This window comes from Tenrec ecaudatus, chromosome 10 (assembly GCF_050624435.1).
Source record: "Tenrec ecaudatus isolate mTenEca1 chromosome 10, mTenEca1.hap1, whole genome shotgun sequence".
Classification (NCBI taxonomy): Eukaryota; Metazoa; Chordata; class Mammalia; order Afrosoricida; family Tenrecidae; genus Tenrec; species Tenrec ecaudatus.
The window spans coordinates 21,307,399-21,326,482 of NC_134539.1; the positions used below are offsets into that span (position 1 = coordinate 21,307,399).

General features: G+C 50.5%; 1 protein-coding gene across 1 annotated transcript in view; it reads left to right on the forward strand.

Moving 5' to 3' along the window:
* The window catches only part of MTAP (methylthioadenosine phosphorylase), a 43,761-nt gene that overhangs the window by 20,194 nt on the left and 4,483 nt on the right, over positions 1-19,084 (forward strand). Inside the window, exons 5-6 of the mRNA XM_075559996.1 lie at positions 13,341-13,443; positions 16,048-16,287. Of these exons, the coding sequence (XP_075416111.1) occupies positions 13,341-13,443; positions 16,048-16,287 (343 nt within the window). The remainder of the gene's footprint in view (positions 1-13,340; positions 13,444-16,047; positions 16,288-19,084) is intronic.

Below are 19,084 nucleotides of genomic sequence, written 5' to 3' on the forward strand. Positions count from 1 at the left end.
AAGCTGGGGCTGAACAGAAGGCGGGGCCACACTCAACGCTCTATTGTGGCAGTTTTTAAACATAAAGTCACGCGAAGCGTGTGTGCACAGTTGCTTTGGTCAAACGGGTCCAGGTGAAGTCCGCTCACACGCGTGGGCCTGGACAGCCTTTCGGGCCTGGCATGCCCGCTCCTTCTTGTTCCTTTTTCTCTCTGCCCTACAGAGCCTGCCCGAATGATGGCATCTCTCAGTGTCACTTAGTGTCTTCTTCTGTCCCCTGTCGTTCTGTAAAGTGGCAGGTCACGCTGGAGACCTGGTCAGCCTCGGGTGTGGTTTCCAGGCAGAGTGCTCCTGCATCCCGTCCGGGACAAGTTATGGCTGTTTGACCTCGGGCTGCTGTCCTTAGTCACTGATTGACCTCACCCATAGCTGGACCCACAACCCCAGCTGCAGTGTGACACTTGTCCCGCAAAGCTGCCCGTGGACTTCAGCAGCACAGGGGCGGGGCATCCAATGAAGGGCTTGCCTCTGGCTTCTCTATGGCCTAGGGCAAGGTCCTCTCCTCCTCTACCACCGCTGGGCTTGGGTCCCTCAGGTTCGGGCTTGTGTCGCCTGCACACATGGTAGCCTGCTGCTTGAACTTGGTCAGCACAGTAGAGAAAAGGTCCTTGTCTCAAAGTGGTGTTTCAGAACCCACCCCCTTTTCAGAAAGAAATCTTACTCAGTCCCCTCTGGGCAGTGAAAAACATTTGCACTGTCAGCCATAACCCGAGACTAAGATCCCCACGTCCGTCCACGGCCCTCCCTTTCTCCCATTGGTCTAGCGACCGCTAGGGTAGTACTGCCCATTTGGGGAAGGTCTGGTCCAGGTGAGGCATGTGACCCTCCCTGGTCTGTCAGTCACAGGAAGAGCTGTGGGCCATTTATTGGTGGCCGGCCTGCTTTCCGTGTCTTGGAAGCCACGCAGAAGGGGAGAGCCACCATTCCGGTCTACGTCTGCCAGACCGTGCATACCCAACAAAACCACTTACAAGTGGCGTGTGACTCTAGTTGCCACAGTTGATTTTTTTTTCTTTGAGAAGTAAAGAAAAGGCTTTATTAAGGCAGAAGAACTCCCAAGCGGATTCCACAACCTAATGAGCTAGGTTAAGGAAGTCGCCTCCCCACAGTTAATTTTTAATAACATTGCATTTCTACTTGGAAAAATTAAATACAGACTTCAAAGGGGGTCTGAGAGGTCCGAAACTTGATACAGACACCCACTGCCATTAATTAACCTTTTTCATTTCATTGTGCCAGGGACATATTTACTGCTGTTTTCTCAGGTTGCATTGCCCTTTTTAAAGCGAGAAAGCCCCAGAAACTGAAGGGGGTAAACTTACCCATGGACAGGGCTGCAGTCTTTTCAGGGTATCAGCCTGCTTACCCATTCCGCCTGGATTGTTTCCTGTTGTGTCCCTGCCCTGTTAGCCATCCGTCCACCTCTGCTGCTGAGTGTGGCTGCCCGGGAGTTCGGACTGCACTGGAACCAAGCAAAGCCACCTCCCCAAGAGCTGCATGGGTACCCCCTTGGGCACTGCTGTCTCTTCCCATTTCCTGCTGGGACCGCTGGTTTCTGTGGCCCACCTCCCTGCCGCTGGCTGTCTGCACATGTTGTGCGACAGGACGGGTGACTCAGCCTGGCGCTTCCACCTCAAACCACAGACTGCCCTGCAGGACACGCAGGTGGGGGTTCCGGCACCTCTCTGTCCTCCAGTCATCTGACCGTGACCAGGAGGAGCTCAGCTCACCTGAGTACACCAGTATTCAAAGGAATGGCCAGTGTGAAAATGGGTTTTCTAAAAGTGCAGGCCGTGGGACCTACGACACTGCGACTGTCACTGGCATTCCAAGGTCAGACGGGAAGTGGGTTCCGCAAGGAAGCCCGTCATATTTCAGTGTGTGCATACAGGATTCCCTTTGAGTCGGCCCTGACTCGGTGACTCCATAGGCCTTCCATGGCTGGTTTTCTGGGAGCCAGGCCTTCCAAGTAGGCTCTGAGCAGACCCAGATTCCCGACCTCTTGGTGAGCAGATGAGCTCATGAGAGTTTGTGACCCAGGGCCGCCTCCTGCATAAAAGCCACCACATACTCGCAGTTCCTCAGGCTGACTCACGGTGCCTTGCGGACAGAGTAGAACTGCCTGCCGGGCAGGATTCCCAAGGCTGTCGTCTGGACAGCTGCAGGCTGCCGGATCCTTCTCCCCTGGAATAGCTCGTGGGGTGGACCAAGCGCTTCACCACTGCACCACCCGCACTCCTCGTACTATGAAGTGGCCCCTATTGGAATCAACAGTGTGATGTCGTCTGAAGGCTGGGCCTTTCCTGTGTGAGGAGCAGGGTGTGGGAATCTTCCCTTCCAGGAGGAGCTTCCTGCCTAAGGACGCCACGCACCTCTCCTCCCGGCGGTGGGCCCTCTGGGGAACCAGGAAGCCATGGTGGTAGGAGTGACTGAGGGATGCATTCACTTCTAACTGCAAGGTTAAAGATTTGAGTCCCCCTGAGGCACCTGAGAACAAAGATGACCCTGGCCATCCTCTTTGGAGAAGCCTATTGTTGAAACGATGGGTCTCAGTTCTGCTCTAGACAGGTGGTCGGCATAAGCCAGTCACACCCCAAGCCCTGCCCCATAAGCACCCAGTCTAGATTTTGCTTGGTGGTGGTAGAAAGTGATTCCCTTTTATCCTTTCACTGTTAATCACAGAGATACCTGTGACTTGTGTTACAATGATTCTGCTAGTTACATAATCTGGTCTCAATTTGAAAGGATTATGAGTGAAGGGATGGAGTCTGGCCTGTCAATCAAGACATAACCAGTGAGGCCTTTATGGGCATGGCCTTTTGAGAATGCTGGGAACCTGGAAGAGCCACAGGAGACCCCTGCCAGCACCGAGATGCTTACAACGCCACTGACCTGCTCCCACTGGCCTGTGATTTTCCTGCATTTGGCATCATTGCATGTGTTTCATGAGCCAGAAGAGAGCATTATAGATTGGCATCGGGTTATATGGGCTAATATCAGACTTATGGACTTGATATGGACTGGGCTGAGATGTTTTCTCAATATTCAACTGTTCTTGTATATCAGCCTCTTTCTGTGTGTCTGTGAATCTGTTTCTCTGGTCTACCTGGCCTAGTACAATGATTTTTAAAATAAGTGAAGGCCCCTACATTGGGACATTTTTTCAGATCAACATCCATTTTTAGAAAATAAAAAAGGGATTACTTAAGTATTAAAGAATCCATATTAAAAATTTAAATGAAAAACAAAACCTGTCTGGTTCCCATTGCCTGGCCATGTGCAGTCAGCATGGTGACCTCCAGGCAAGAGCCCGGAGATCTTGGCCTGGTACCGCTTGGAGGACTCAGGAGCAGCAGCCGCCACCGCCGCTTTCGGCGCAAAGGGAAGAAACCCACCTCTTGGTTTTCTCTGACCCGAATTGCTTTGTCCCTCAGCGGCTTCCGCTACAGCATCAGGGTGTTGGAGCCGTTCCTAGGAGTTTGAAGCATGCGCTTACTCATCAGGAAAGTCCCGCTGTAAGCACAAAGTGGTGTGGGGCTGTGTCACTTCCCTACCACGCCGCAGGTCAAAGATCTCTCTCATTTTTTTGTGTCCGTTGCTGTGGAGCCCCAGCTCAGACGTGCGGTGACCTCATGTGCCACAGAATACAGAGTGCCCAGTGCTGCGTCCTCTCCGGGGTTAATGGGGCATTGTTGGGGTAATTGCCTTCGTCCATCTCGCGGAGGCTTTCCCTCATCTTTGCCACCCCTCTGCTTTACTGAACACAGTACCCACGCAGCCCCTCTGGGACTCAGAAAACCAAGGCCCAAAGACATTGTTGCTGTCCCCTTGTGGCAGAGCCAGAATGGTAAATGTCCGTTGCCCCAGCAAATCCTCCTCTTGGTGTTTGGCCTTGAGAAATGCATACACAAAGGAGCCTGTGTGTGTGGAGATATGGGACAGACCATTTTTTAGTTATGCCACTTTTTAAATTAAATCATTGTGTTCATGGCTCTTACAGCTCTTAGAACAATCCGTACATCCATTGTATCAAACACATTTGTACATTTGTTGCTGTCCTTTTTAAAACATTTCCTTTCTTCTTGAGCCCTTGGTATCAGCTCCTCTTTTTTCTCCTTCCTCTCCCACTCACATGGATCCCTGATAAATTTGAATTATTATTTTTATACCATCCTCTGTCTCCCTTCACCGACATTGCTGTTGATTGTCTGGGTGGTGGGGGGTGGTTATACATCGATCATGATAGTCGGTTTCCCGTTTCTCCCCTTCTCTCCCTACCTCCCTTCAAACTCAAGGTATCGCTCCCATTGCTGTTCCTGTCGGGGTTATTTGACCTGGATTCCTTGTGTTGAGAACTCTTACCTATACCAGTGTACATGCTCTGGTCTAGCCAGATTTGTAAGATAGAACTGGGGTCATTATAGTGGAGGGTGGGGGTATTGAAGAACTAGAGGAATAATGTGTGTTTCATCGGTGCTATACTTCACCTTGGCTGTCTTGTTCTTTCTTGTGACCCTTCTGTGAGAGGATGTCCAATTGTCTGTAGATGGACTTTGGGTCTTCTTCAACTCCCATCTTCTGATGCCTGATAACTGACCCCATCAATACTTGGTGGTCACACAGGCTGGTGTGCTTCTTCCATGTGGACTTTGTTGCTTCCCTGCTAGATGGCCGCTCGTTTAACTTCAAGCCTTTAAGACCCCAGATGCTGTATCTTTTAATAGCTGGGCACCATCAGCTTTCTTCACCATATTTGCTTATGCACTCATTTTGACTTCAGCAATCATGTTGGGAATATGAGCATCGCAAAATGCCGGGTTATTAGAATATAACAAAGTGTTCTTGCATTGAGGGAGTACTTGTGCCATGTTGTTAAGATGGCATTAAGGGTCTTGTCTCATCTCCTGGGGCTCAGAGCCACCCAAGGCAGAGGTCAGACATGGCTCCACCCTGACTATGGGGCCCACATCTTTGTCCTCCAGGCTCCCCCCCTTAGTACACTATTCTGGCACCAACTGCCTCTCACACAGTATTTTCTACTTGTCTACTGGGTTCGATGAATGCAGTGTCCACACAGAACTTAAAATGCTCAGGGTTATGGGGTTTATTAGGAAAATTAACAGATTACAGTTCAGGTGCAAATGCTCAGAATGCAGTTGTTGAGTCAGGACAGCTGCATCTCAGCTGTACCTGTAAGTAGGTTGGCTGGCCAGCCTCTCTGCCTCTTGGCCTGGCCCTTGCCTGGCCCTTCAGGGCTGCTAATAAATGCCCAGAAGGCTTGCCACTCTTCCAGGTAAGCCTCAACCAAAAGGCACCCAGCTCAAGCTTCCTGGGTCAGCAAGCCCAGGTTCCCCAATTAAGTGCCCCAAGACAGCCCCCTCTGTTAGCCAGCCTCCTGCTCCAAAGCATTCAGCTTAACTTGCTTTGTGGACTGAGAAGCCCACTGCTCTGACTCCTGGTTCCACTGTTGCTGCTCCTCCAGTGTTCTTCTGATGTCAGATCTGTCTCCTTGATTGAGGAGGTTGGATGCATGGGGATGTTGGGGTCCAAAAGGCATGCTCCTGGCTTTTTGCTTTTGTTGGTAGTGAGATCCTGCTGCTACCTCCTGAGATGTCTGATTTTATACCCTGCAGGATGACAATCACAGTGAACTCTATCCCCAGTCACAGACAGCTGAATCATATAATCCAGTCATGGTCTTTCCCTACCTTTTTACCCAGACCCATCAAAGCGAAGGCCATGTGGTGGGAGTAACAAAGTATTAAGGAGTTCACTGCATTGCACATTTCATTGTATCCTTGTTTCCAATGGGACTTAGCTCAGACCTACTGGGAAGGTGCCCTGAAACAAACAGGTCAGAGGTTCGCAGAAAGATGCCTCAGTCCATTTCTATAAAGATTAAGTCACTGCAGACTCATTCTCATTGAGTCCATGCCAACTCACCCCGATCCTATAGGACAGGGTCGAACTGCCCCTGTGGGTTTCTGAGACTGTAATGGGTGACAGGAGCAGAAGGTCACATCTTTTCCCCCACAGAAGGGTTGTTGAATTCAAACTGCCACTCTGGTTAGTGGCTCAATGCAGTGTGAAACCCACTAGACCTTGGAAACCCTCCGAGGCAATTTTACTCTGTCCTCCTTTGTTTGTTTAAGTTCCTGGGGCATAGATTCCTGCTGGAGCAGCCCTGGCTGGTGGCACTGTGGTCAAGTGCTCAGCTGCTACCTGAAAGGTCGGTGGTTCCAACTCCCCAACTGCTCGAAAGAGAAAGATGTGCCCTTCTGCTTCCATAAGGATGTAGGGTTGGTGCCCCTGTGGGCACATCCTCAGCTGTGGTCATCCTATGGCTGGCATTTGCTCTTGGCAAACAGGCTGCTTAGAACCCCCTGCTTTTCTCAAGAAGGAAGCCTGGTGGTTCAGACCTCCGGCTGCTCCAAGGGAGAAAGATGGGGGGCGCTCTCTAGACTCCCAGAAAGACTGACAGTCGTGGAAACCCGAAGGAGTGGTTCTGCTCTGCAGGGTTGCTGTGAGACAGAATCCACGCCATGGCCGGGGGTTCAGCTCTGATTCTCCTCTCTGCCCCCGTCCGCACCCCAAGAGCTTAGATACTAATTTTACTCAATTAAGCTGTTTCTTGAAAGTGGTGCTCTGGTGGTGTGGAGGTTAAAGCCTAGCTCTCCACTGCTGGCCGAAAGAATCAGCAGGGTGAGCCTACCAGGCCACTCCAGGGGAGAACTTGTCTGTGTGTGTGTTTCAGGAACTGTGTACATGCCTACACCTTGGAGGCTCGGTGGGAGGATTTCTGCCCTCTTGGGTTGCCGTGACTAGGAATCAGCCTGACAATAGCGGGGTTGTTTGTGGTTTTCTAGGTGCCCATGCCACGGAATCAGCCCTCCAAAGTCCCTCTCCTGAGCACCTGTTGTCTTGCTTGGCCTGTCTGAAACCTGCCAGCATCTGGGGGCCGTTCACCTCGGCAGCGGGCCAAGTCTCTCCACAGCTAGTTTGCAAAACCCCACTTCCTCAGAGCACGCAACTTCTTCAACGGCTTTTTGAGAGGCTTCCGAACTCCTTGTTTTTTTCTCTCATTTCTCCCCCACCACCCCAGTGCTGGGAAGATGTTTTTCCCTTTGGGGTAGTTGTTGAAGTGCATATTTGGGCGGCATTAATGACACTCACAATGGGATGCAGCCATTCCTACTCTCTACTTCCAGTTTTTTGTCTTTCATCACCCCACCCAGGAGCCTGCACCCATGAGGCAGGATTGCGTCACGCTGCCTGCCCCTCTGCAGAGCTTTTCCTCCTGTTCATCTGTGCAAACACCCGTGTTCTCTCGGCGAGCACCTTCCACGGCCTGGGTGTGTACGGACTTGCCCCAGCATATTAGCCTCCTCGTGTACCAATCACAAGCTACTTTCTTGTTGTTCACCTTGCCTGGAGGTCCTTAAGGGAGTGCCACATGCTTGCGTGGCCAGAAGAGCAGTAGGAAAACAGATTTTCCATGAGCAGGGACTCGTGTGGCTCGGCTTTGTCTTCAGGGTGCCTATGAGGTGATGGCAGTCACCCCTTTGAAGGATAAGGAACAGGCCCGCGTGACTCACCCAACCGAGGTGACTCAGTCAGTCAGCCAAATGAGCCTGCTTCCAGTGGGATCCTAAGTTGCTGGTGAGCTATAACGAGCAGACCCCTTAGAGAATTTCCTGGTTGAAGCAAAAGTCCACTGCCATTGAGTCGCTTCCAGCTCATAGTAGGCTATATAGGACAGGGTAGAACTGCTCCTGTGGGTTTCTAAGACTAACCTCGCCTTTCTCCTGCAGAGCAGCCGTACTGTGTAACCCATCACATCACAAGGGATCCTCAGGAACAAATAGAGGGAGCAGACATACAGCCCCAACCATTTATTTCTGTCGAAACCCTCTCAAAGCATGTCTATTAGTTTCTTACAGCCATTGTAACTGATTAGCATACATTTAGAAGCTTAAACACAATAAACGAATTATCTCCAGTTCTGAAGTTTGGGGGGTGGGGGGGGGGTGGTTCTGACCTGGGTCTCACTGAGCTAAAATTGAGATGCTGGGTATGACTGCATTCCTTCCCAGGTGCTTCCCGACATCCAGGTGCTGCCTGCTGTGGCCTGCGGCCCTCTTCCATCTTCAAAGCCATTCAGGCAGGTCTCACCGTGCCCGCTGACCCTGGCACTTCTGCCTTCCTCTTCCACGTGATAAAGGACTCCTGTGAGTCCCTGGGGCTATTTTAAGGTCAGCTGACTAGCAACCTTAGTTCCCCTTGGCCATATAAGGTCACATACCACAGGCTTGGGAATTAGGATGTCGACATCTTGGGGAGGTCATTTTTCTGTTTGCCACAGCCTTACCACTTCGGCTGCTCACCAGAACGGAGCCGTCATCCCAAACCGCTTTTTCCTGGTAGAGGTTGTTGGGGAGGTGTTGGGTCCACCCAGCTAGCAAGGTAGACAGTGTGACTTTTGTTTGTTGGGAGCAAGAATAGATTCCAGTGTGGTCTCCTGGTGGTGGTGGTAGTTACCGTCCTGCCTGTGCTGACTCGTGGCAGCCTCAGGTGTGTGGAGTAGAATTGCACCATAGGATTTCCCAGGCTGTGGCAGGCCTAGCCACCAAGGTGCACCTGGGTGGACTCCAACTGACAGCCTCTTGGCTAGTAGTCTAGTACTTAACCCTTAGCGCCATTCAAGGACTCTCTTGATGAGGCCCCTTCTGTTTAGGGAACTGCTGTGTAGACACGGCTTCTTTCCCGAAGAAGCGTACATTTTTACATTCTTTCACTAACCTATAAAACGGCTTCCACTGCCTGTGTTTAGCAGGTGTGTACCTGTGCGATGATTTCAGGTGACAGTGTGCCAAGAGCAGAGGCTGTTCATCAATCCTCTAGGCAATCTGCGTGGTAACCAGCATTATCTGCCCTCAGGCTGATGTGTGCGTGTCACTGCAGCAAGGTCTATTGAGATGTAACTCCCTCCTTAAGGTGATTTGTGGCCCTGTTTTCATTTGTGAATTCCCGGGGTGGTGCAAATGGCTACCTACCAAAAGGCTGGAAGTCGGGGTCCACTCAGCCCCTTCAGGAGAAAAGTCGGTGCTGAGAACCCCACGGAGCACAGTTACACTCGGACCCGCACGAGGCTGCTGTGCGTCAGAATCAGCCCAGCACGGCTCTTCATCCGCGGCCCGGGTAGAGGCCGGGATTGCAGTTGCTTGCTTCTTGAAGAAATGGACTTAGAGAGCTCGTTTTCTCAGGATGACACTGAAATTCAGTTAATCGATACAAACCTAGGCCCAAATTAGATTTCCTTTTTATTGAGGACATCCTGCCCAAGGGTGAGTTTCCGTTCGTTTTCGGAGAAGCTGTCATGGCTAGCTTTGAGAAATGGCCTTTGTGGCTGGAACTGGCAGTAGGCGAACTTCCTGCCCAGGCTCAACCCTGGGACTGAAGTCTGCTTGCTCTTGCGCCTTGCGCGCTCTCTCTCACTCACTCACTCACTCACTCACTCTCCCTGACTCTCCCTTCCACTTGCGCGCGGTCTCTCTCTCTCTCTCTCTCTCTCTCTCTCTCTCTCTCTCTCTCTCTCTCTCTCTCTCTCTCTCTCTCTCAGGCCTTCACAGGCACTTGTTCCAGACTTCATGCTGATGGGTAAGATACTCTAATTTCTCTGTAACAAACCGGCGGGCGGGGGGAGGAAGGCGTTGCGAGGGACAGCTTTCTTAAAGTTACTTTTTCATTTTAGAATTTCCTTTGTTACTGGTCTCTATTCACCTTGGGTGTAATAGTAAGCTCCGTGCGAATTTCAGCGTAATACTGCCTCCTCCGTGTGTGTGGGTGTGTGTGTGTGTTGCAGTACATAAGAATTTGACAGGCGGGTCTCATTTGAATACCTGGATGCCATTGAGATACGAGAAACCCCAGGGGTAGATAGACAGATGGCCAAGCTGAGTGGAGAGGCATCCCCCATCTACACATTCTCTTCTAACATTCTGACCTGTGGTTGGCTTGGCTGTTGTTGTGCTTGGGTGGAAGGTTACAGCGCAGGTTGCTTTTCATTCAACAGTGTCTGCTGTTCGGGCATTGATGACAGTGCCCTCTGCTACAGCCCTCTTCCCACTGCCTCCCTGGGTCCCCTCTTTCCATTCTTCTCTCTTCCTGCCCTGTCTGCCTCCCGCCCGTTGGTTTGCAGTCTCACACAGCCGGTGGTTCCGAGGTTCCTCAGGGGTGTTGCTGTTCGCGTTGTGTACCCCTCGCAGAGACTGGAAGGAGATGGCTGCAGAAGGGTTGGGCCCAGATTTGCAGGATGCCTACGGGCTCTCTCTACTGCTTCACTAATAGCTTTGGGTTTTGATGTGTGTGTTTCTCCCATTTTTGTCAGAGCCTTCCTTTTTATCCTTTCAGAGCGTCCAGAGGTGGTAGCCAGGCACCATCTGGTTCTTCTGGTCTCAGCATAGTGGAGGCGGTAGTTTGGGTGGTAAGTTAGTCCTTTGGGTCTTTGATTGTCTTCACTCTTCCTTGCTCTGGGCAGGTAGAGACCAAGAGTTACGCGTTTGAGGCCCCAGGCAGTACTCACCAAAGTGGGATAAGGAACAGTGTCGTTGTGGGTTATATTGGGCCTACTGTGATAGATGTCCCCCCAGCCCAGTGATTCATTTCCTCGGTGTTTAGTTATGGCTCTGACGTTTTCGTAATTTCCCCTGGGTTTCCTATGTCCATGGACACATCATATACATATAAATATCCTCAGCCAGACCTCTGTGCACTCCATGTGGTCTGTTTGCCTTCCCGAGCCTGCTCACCTTGCACGCTTACATAGGTATTCACTTGTAGATTACTGTTGGTTATTACCCGATGGTATATGTAGTCATCCTTACCTGGTTGCCTCGAACTCTGTGTAGCTGCCAGCATCTTCCTTTGCCTGGGTCATCCTTGTGCTGGTATCCCCCTTACTGTTGACTGCCTGTCTCGTCTTCCTTCCTCCTGTCCTTGGTAGCCACTGAAGATTTCTTTCCCGAAGGCAGCTATTAGTTGGTTCTAATGCCTTTATTTTTCCCCTAAAGCTAGCCCTTTCTCCTGCGCCTCACAAGCTTACACTCGGAAGCTTAATCCTTGCACACAGCTCTTCTTCATTAGATGGGCTTTTTCTTGGTGCCGACCCAAATGTCTCTAACCCAGACCTCCCTTTCTGAACTGATGCAGGATCTCTGGGCATCTTTGTAGACTCCGTCTTCACACGGTTCTTGTTGTTGGCTGACTCGGGTCACAGTGGCTTAGAGTGCGCCGTTGTGTGCGTTTTCATTGGCTGGCTTTGTGCATGTACCCTTGCCAGACTTCTATTCCTAGCCCAGCTGAGTCTAGTCAGCTCTGCTGAAACCTGTTGAGCATGACAGTAACAGGTAAGCCTCCTCTGGTAGCATTGGAGGCGCAAGCACCTGAGACTTACTGGCCAGGAGCTGAACCCGTCCCACGTGGGAGGTGAGGCATCTGCCCTGAATCCCCAAACCCCTGTAAGCCTCATAATGCCCTCCTAAATGAGTAGAACCTTGCCACTCATCCTTCAGCCTTGGAAAATGAGATCAGAAAAGTCTTACCAAGATCTCGAGCTTTCAGAGGAAAACATAAAGTGCACCCCCTGAGAGAGGGTGTTCATTCTATGGTCAGTTTTCACTGTACAAGAAGGTTTCCAAAAGTTCTTAAGGAAAATTGAATTAAAAGGTAATGGAATTTTTCCATGAGCTTGGTGAAGTCCCCTCATAAATTGTCTATCTGAAGGTCAGATCTCAAAGCAGAGAGGCAAAGTAAGGCAGAGCTGGAGGAGAGAGAGAAGGTGGAGAGCCATAAAACGGGTGTTGCCACTTGAGCGTCCATTGGATGGATTCTGGGGGGGTTTCTGCAGTGTGAGTGAGCGTGTCGGTGATAACACTTGACTCATTGAAAGTTGCAACCAAGCCAAAGCTGGAGTCTAATGCATGGCCCCATCTCACCAGTGTGTTTCACCAAGAGAAAAAGCCTTGATTTAGTCATTTGACCCGTTCTTCAACTTCATCTGGACTTGTCACGGGGATCACTTAGTCTTATCCTTAAGCCACAAAGGATTGGGAAGCACAGGCAAGGTTTTCCATTCCTCTGGGTGGGATGGGGTTGGTGCCAGCTAGGGCCACTGCTTGGCATGGGAGGGAATGGAAGTACTGGGTTAACTTTGGCAGAGCTGGCCAGCTGCTTGTCATTCTCTCGCGAGCAGTAACTTTGTCGGGGCTACTTCCCACCCGTGCGCCCCACCCCCCCTCTCCCCTTGGAAGAGAACATCGCTGGCACTTGACTATCCCCTGTTGACTTTCCCCCACCCGCCTCTCCCCCGCTCTCCTTGTTTCTGACAGGAAGACGAGGGCTCCCCTTTCCTATCTCACTCATGGGTGGGACAATTGACAGGGCGTAGAGCATGACTCATTCTGAGCGTTTCTGATGAGAAAAGGCTGGGTGACGTGGCAGTGGAAGTCATGTCATCCTTTCTTTTGTTGATCCAAAAATGTTTTCCCCAAAAGTTGGAACTGAGACGCTTCAGAATGGTGAGTTGGAGTAAACAAGGTGGCAAAGAGACTGATTGCAGAGTGTGGACTGGGACGAAAGCTTCTTCCTTTAGGGGTCAGTGGCCTGACCAGTGAGCTGGGGCTGGGCGAGCCGGAATTGCTCTCCATTTTAGAAAAAGGTCTGTCAAATGGTCAAGCAAGCCGTCTGGACTGACGCAAAGTGCGCAACGGTTAGAAAATGGGCCATAATGAAGAATCACCATCCTCTCTGTCATGTGTGATCATGGCATTGTGATGGGAAATAATTCACACATTTGATGCCTCTGAAATAGGGTGGCCTGAGGCCCGAGGTTTGTCATGAAAGACAGCAGATGAAGCTGGTTCAACAGATTTCTTGGGAAATGGCTGCATCTGGACGGTGGACCTAGGAAGCGCATGATTTGCTCCTCTGCTTCTGTGGCGGTTGGGAAATTGTGCATTGGCTTCCTGCATGTTCCACCATCCTCCTTGAGCCCGGGGAGGGAGCTGGGCTGAAACACGGGTGTGGCTGGGTGAGCCCGCCTCAGCTGCCAGATCGCTAACACTGAATTCCTGATGGATAACGTGTTGGGACCAGCCCAGAACTAGAAAAACCGTGTGCCTTGAGCCATCCCGAAGCTGCTTTTTATCTAAGATGTTGAGCTCCAGACAATGGCTGGCTGGGCCCCGGGTGGTAGCTGCGAGAAGTCTTTACAAACAAGCAAACCTTTTTGCTCTGTCTTGTAGGACCACCACGAGGCCTCAGACCTTCTATGATGGGAGCCATTCCTGTGCCCGAGGAGTGTGCCATATTCCCATGGCAGAGCCATTCTGCCCCAAGACCAGAGAGGTTTGTCGTCTCTTTGAAAAGTGTGCAAATGAACCATTGGAGGGGGCCAGGTAGAGGGGGTGGTGAATGGGCTCGGTCAGGGATTGCTCTTCCCCTCTCAAGGGGAAAGTCATGGAAGGTTTATGAAGGGCTTTTTCCCCCTGGGGCTGAGGAGTGGGGCCCTGGGTGGAGCTAACCCGGAGGTGGTTAGTGAAATCGCCCAGAGGCCCACAGGGAAAAGATAAGATCAGCTTCCTGAACCCAGCCCATTCAAAGTCTGTGGAGCACAATTCTGCTCTGGCGCATGGGCTCTGGGAGCCAGAGCTGAGCGCATGCAGCTGGGTGGTGTGGGATGTTGGGCTTCTCTCGCTAGTAAGGCTGCAGCCATTTCATCATTGTACGCCTGTACGTTCTTTTCCCGAGCTCTGATTTTAGCATATTGATGAGCTGGAGGCAGACTACAAAGAATTCAATCCTTTACCCCGCTATCAGCCCACCATTGTTACTTCTGGTGCCTCTGTAGCCTCAGCTGCCCGGAGTGCTGGTTCTCGTGGCACGTCCTCCCAGCTCAGTGGCTGCCACGGCCACAGCCCTTCTCTCATTGCCTCCTCGGGCCTGTGGGCCCTAAGAAGTCCCAGAGTAATGCCAGAGGTGAAAGTGGCTCCCACAAGCTGTGCTCACCTTTTACGTTACCACGTCTCTAGAGGCACACTGAATTTAGCCAAGATACATAGTGTAGATTTTTCATGAGAGCAGGATTGGACAGATTATAACTTAATTGGAGGGGGGTGGGCGGCGGGGACCGGTGAGAATTTAGGCCTTTATATTTATAATCTTTATACCCCTTTAAGGAGAACTTTGGTAGTAAATCTGATTTTCAGCACTTACACAATTTGTAAACATAATGTAATTTCTATCTACCATTCATGGTCTGGTTTTTCACCGTTCCAACTTGGGAGTTTTTAGGGCTTTTGTTTAAAAATCCCCTCGTTTCCTTAGTATATGGAATAGATTGTTTTTAAGAAAATTGGTTTATTTTTTCCTGTGCTTCAGCATGTGTAGGCATGATTGGGCCTAGATTGGAGCTTTCTATTGACTAGGAGGTGCCTTGTTTTATATAATCTCCTATTGAGGGTTCGTACAACTCTTATCACAATCCATACATCCATCCATGTGTCAAGCACATTTGTACATTTGTTGCTATCATCATTTTCAAAACATTTTCATGTCTTACACTGACTGATATCTCCCTTCACCCACTTTTCTGTTTTCCATCCTCCTGGGGTGGGGGTTATAGGTAGATCATTGTGATAGGTTCCCCCTTTCTCCCCCCACCTCCCCCTGACCCTCCTGGGATGGCTATTCCCAATATTGGTCCGGAGGGGTTTATCTGTCCTTGATTCCCTGTGATGTGAGCTCTTATTTGTACCCGTGTACTAGCTCTGGTCTAGCCAGATTTGCAAGGTAGAATTGGGGTCATGATAGTGGGGGGAGGAAGCATTAGAGAACCAGAGGAAAGTTGTGTGTTTCATCAGTGCTCTACTGCACCCTGACTGGCCCGTCTCCTCCCCCACAACCCTTCTGTGAGGGGAGGTTTTGTACTGTTTCCCATCCAGATCTTCGTGGCATTGGTCGTGAGCCCCACAAGGTAGTAACAGCCTCCTTCCCATTGCCTCCCTGTGTTGCCTGTTCCCCGTAGTTCTTCCTTCCTGCCCTTTCCTGCCCCTGAGTCTTATCTCTGGGCCGGCACTGCCCATTCCAGTTTCTCTGCTCTGTAGTGTTTACAGTGAACCTGGCCAGTTCTTTGCTGGACATACCTGAGCTCATTTAATCTCTGCATCACCTCCAAGTTATGCATTGTTTTCTTTGTTGTGGCTGAAGAAACTAAGACATACCAAGGTTAGGTGACTTCAGCAGTGTGCTATTGAGTTTTAGAGACTTTAAAAAATATTATTAAGAGGGGGGTATTAAAACACGTGTTAAGGGGGGGGAATGCAATTGATTGCCTGAAAATGAGAGACTGGTTACGAATTAAAACACTGAACAAAAGGCATCTGCTTGTTCATGATGTTTCTGAAACTTTTTATGTCTGGCCTTTCCACTAAATGGAAGCCAAGATAAGAGTTTGCCAGGCTGAAGCTCCCAGCACAGTCGCGTCCTGTCTCACCGTCAGTCCTTGGAGAGGCGAGGAGACTATGAAGAAACCACCTTCTAACCAAAAGTTTTTACAAGCCGCCTCAGATTTCATGTAAAAGCGCAATGGGAATGGAACTTCTCGGGAGCTGGAGATGGTCCCCGGAATCTCTTTTGGGGGGGGGGGGTATGGTGAGAAACGTCTTGGAGGTAAAGGGGTGAAGACTGAGGGAGTCAGTGCGATTAGAGTGCACTTGTGGGTGCAGAAGCAGCTAGGTCTTGGCGAATGTCACTGTAGCTGTAGATGCAAGGGATCTGTGAGATGGGGGCTGTGTCAGTGGGTTGGGATCTAGGAAAGACCCTGTGTGAACTTCCAGAGACTCTGCAAACATCTGTGATGTAGCGCTCAGTTCCTTAAACATTAGGGGAACGTGAAGTCGGACGCCCTTTGCATGTCCATGTACTTTGAGTGTGTGGCCCGCTGTCTTTCAGGTCCTCATAGAAACTGCCAAGAAGCTAGGACTCCGATGTCACTCGAAGGGGACAATGGTCACAATCGAGGGTCCCCGGTTTAGCTCCCGTGCTGAAAGCTTCATGTTCCGTGCCTGGGGGGCAGATGTGATCAACATGACCACAGTTCCAGAGGTGGTTCTTGCGAAAGAGGCTGGGATTTGCTATGCCAGTATCGCCATGGCAACCGATTACGATTGCTGGAAGGAACACGAGGAAGCGGTAAGTGAATTCTCTCCTGAGCGTGCCCTCCTGCAGCGGGTTTCCGAGGCCCGGGACACCCAGCGTGGGAGAACGTGTCCACTGTTTGTTTCTGTTGCAATCGCTCCAGAAAGTGCTTTTCCTCAAGGCTCCTGGACTTGAAGGAAGGTTGAATGGTCAAGGGATGCCCAAGATGCGCACCAGTTCTATTTGTGTTGACATGGGGGCGTGGGTGTGTCCAAAGAGATAAATATGTGGTTATTTGCATGCCGATGGAATATTTCGAGAAGATGAACCAAAACAATGGTAGGAGCGGCTCCCTTGGGGAGTTGAAACGGGGTGTCCAAGTCAGCTCTTTTTTGCATACATTATCATTAGGTAGTACCAGATTTCTTTCTTTCTTTTTTTAAATGATTCTCCTTTGGGAAAGTGAAAACCAAGATCCTCATAGGAAGGAGAGGGCACTTTGACTCCAAGGATCAGCAGTGAACTGTAGGCACTGCGTGTGCTGGAAGTCATTTGGAGCTTAGTCTTTAGTTGCAGAATGAAGGTAACTTGTGTTGCTCTTCACGCCAAGAGTCACAGCCTGTGGTGGTTTTGAAACTCCCTGCAGCCACCTGTCAATTTTAGATCCTCCATGTCTTTGGGCCCAGTGGGACCCGAGTACAAGTTACCTAGCCTGTTGCCTTTGCTATCAGTTGGGGTGAGGGAGGGGTGTGGTGCCGGTAGTTTAGTTGGGATTCCAAATCCACTGCTTTCAAGTCGATCTGATTCATAGTGACCCCCTGTCTAGTGTGTCCTAGACTGTAAACCTTGTCAGGGGCAGACAGCCTCATCCTCCTATCTTGGAACTGCTGGTAGGTTTTAACCATGGGCCCTGTAGGTAGCAGCCCAATTTCTAGCCACCAGGGCTCCTGGCAAGTTGGCAGTTGAACAAGTGACATCTGTGGACCAGCTAGCTAGTCGAGTGCTGGCTGGTAGCAGGGAGGGTCTCTGGTGCTTTTATGGTGTTGCCGAGTGGGGTGTGCCGGGGAGAAGCCTGTGAAATGTAGGCTGGGCCTGGAACAGAGGATTGGCTTATCAGCACAAGAACAGTGTAAGCTATGTAAATCTCCTAGATGGCTTCTGACCCTGTATTCAGGATAGGTTAGGGTTAGTGTTGGGGTTAGGGCTAGGTTGGGGGCTCCTTTAATGGAGGTGATATTCCTTACTTCCATCTAGTTTCATGTAAAGTTGGTACTGTTTCCTTACTTCTTGTGTGTTTGTGCTGCTTTCATGTGAATGCCTCACGGGGCAATCACAGTTGTGACTGTCAGATGCTTCTGTGTCTGCAGATGAGTAAAGACGGCTCTCAGGGCCTTGATAGTGGTACAGGTCCTGTTCTGGGGAAATGTCACGGCAGTTCCTGCATTTTACAACTTTACTAAGAATACCAGGCGCTGCTTTGCATTATTCCAAGTGGAAGTGAAGATGTGTTTTATACTGATGCAGCTCCTGTCACTTGTAAGAGATTTGCACATAGAGATTTTTAAGTCACAGCGCACGAGCTGATTGTTAGCTTTGATAACCTACGGCTAGCTCGGCCTCCTGGTGCTGAGGCGCTGATTCCAATTCAGGAAACGTCAGCTCACGTGCCCACTCACCAGTCCGGCGCAGATTGTGGCCTGTAACATTTACCTCCTGTCTGTTCTCCCGAAGAGTGACAGCCTCAGAAGCCCTTGCTCGCTGGGGATGGAATAGACCCAGTGGCAGTGGTTTGCAGAGAGCATGCACCGTGCTGTTCTGTAGTAGACCAGCTGCGCGGTAAAAAGCTGTCGACCGAAGCTGTTAGTTGGGAGCACAGAAACTACGCTCTGAGTTAGAGGCAAGGTAAATCCAGCAGCAAATCTGGATGGCTTCTGAGCCTGTACTCAGGACTCACCCTCCGTGGACACTTCCTGGCCTTTCGCCTACCGCCTGCCATTCTGTGTCCCTCAGCACCTGGCTTACTCCGCTTGGGTTCGGGGAGTTCGTGGGAGTGCTCGGGACTGTGTGTCCGAGGAAATGGGGAAGAAGCGCCATCGCCATGCTCCTGAATCTCAGCTTGCTCCCAAGCATGGTGAAGCTGGACGAGGACTCTGCCACTGCTGGCCCATTGTCCTGCTGCCAGAGCTCGTGGCAGGTTTTTGGTTTTGATTTTTCCAACTTTTCCTCAGAAGACAGTTTCTGTCGTGAACCCAAGTAGAAGCTTCCATGTTTCCAGCATCAGCCGTTCTCCTGTCCACTCGGGCCAGTCCTCTCCAGCTGTAGCCCCTCCTCCCGTTTATCCAAAGCTGCCTCAGAAGCTCTCTGACACACACAGCGTGATCACACGCAACAGTGAGCCCCTGAGATCTTATTCAGGCAAAAGGGCAACTTTCCAGCGATCACAAATGCTATACATGATCGCCTACATCGTAAGGTCTTTTGTTTCTTTCCCCTTGTAGGTTTTCCAAGAAGAGAGAACATTGTCCTAAGACGTTTTTCACATTCCCTATCACAGAAATTACCCCCTTAGGGTACTTGAACACACTCTCCAACCTCCGTGTTTTCTGTACATTCACAGTTGGATCTAGCGAGATCATGAGATTCTGGGGGCATCAATAAATGGTTTTGTTCTCCCACCGCAGTAATGACTGTGTGTGTGTGTGTGTGTGTGTGTGTGTGTGTGTGTGTGAGAGAGAGAGAGAGAGAGATGTTGCCAGCCTTTCTGCAAGGCTTCATATGCTGATGCATTGCTTCCATCAGTGTAATTAGAATACTTCTCTGGGAACATGTATCGATTGGTTATCCAGTATAG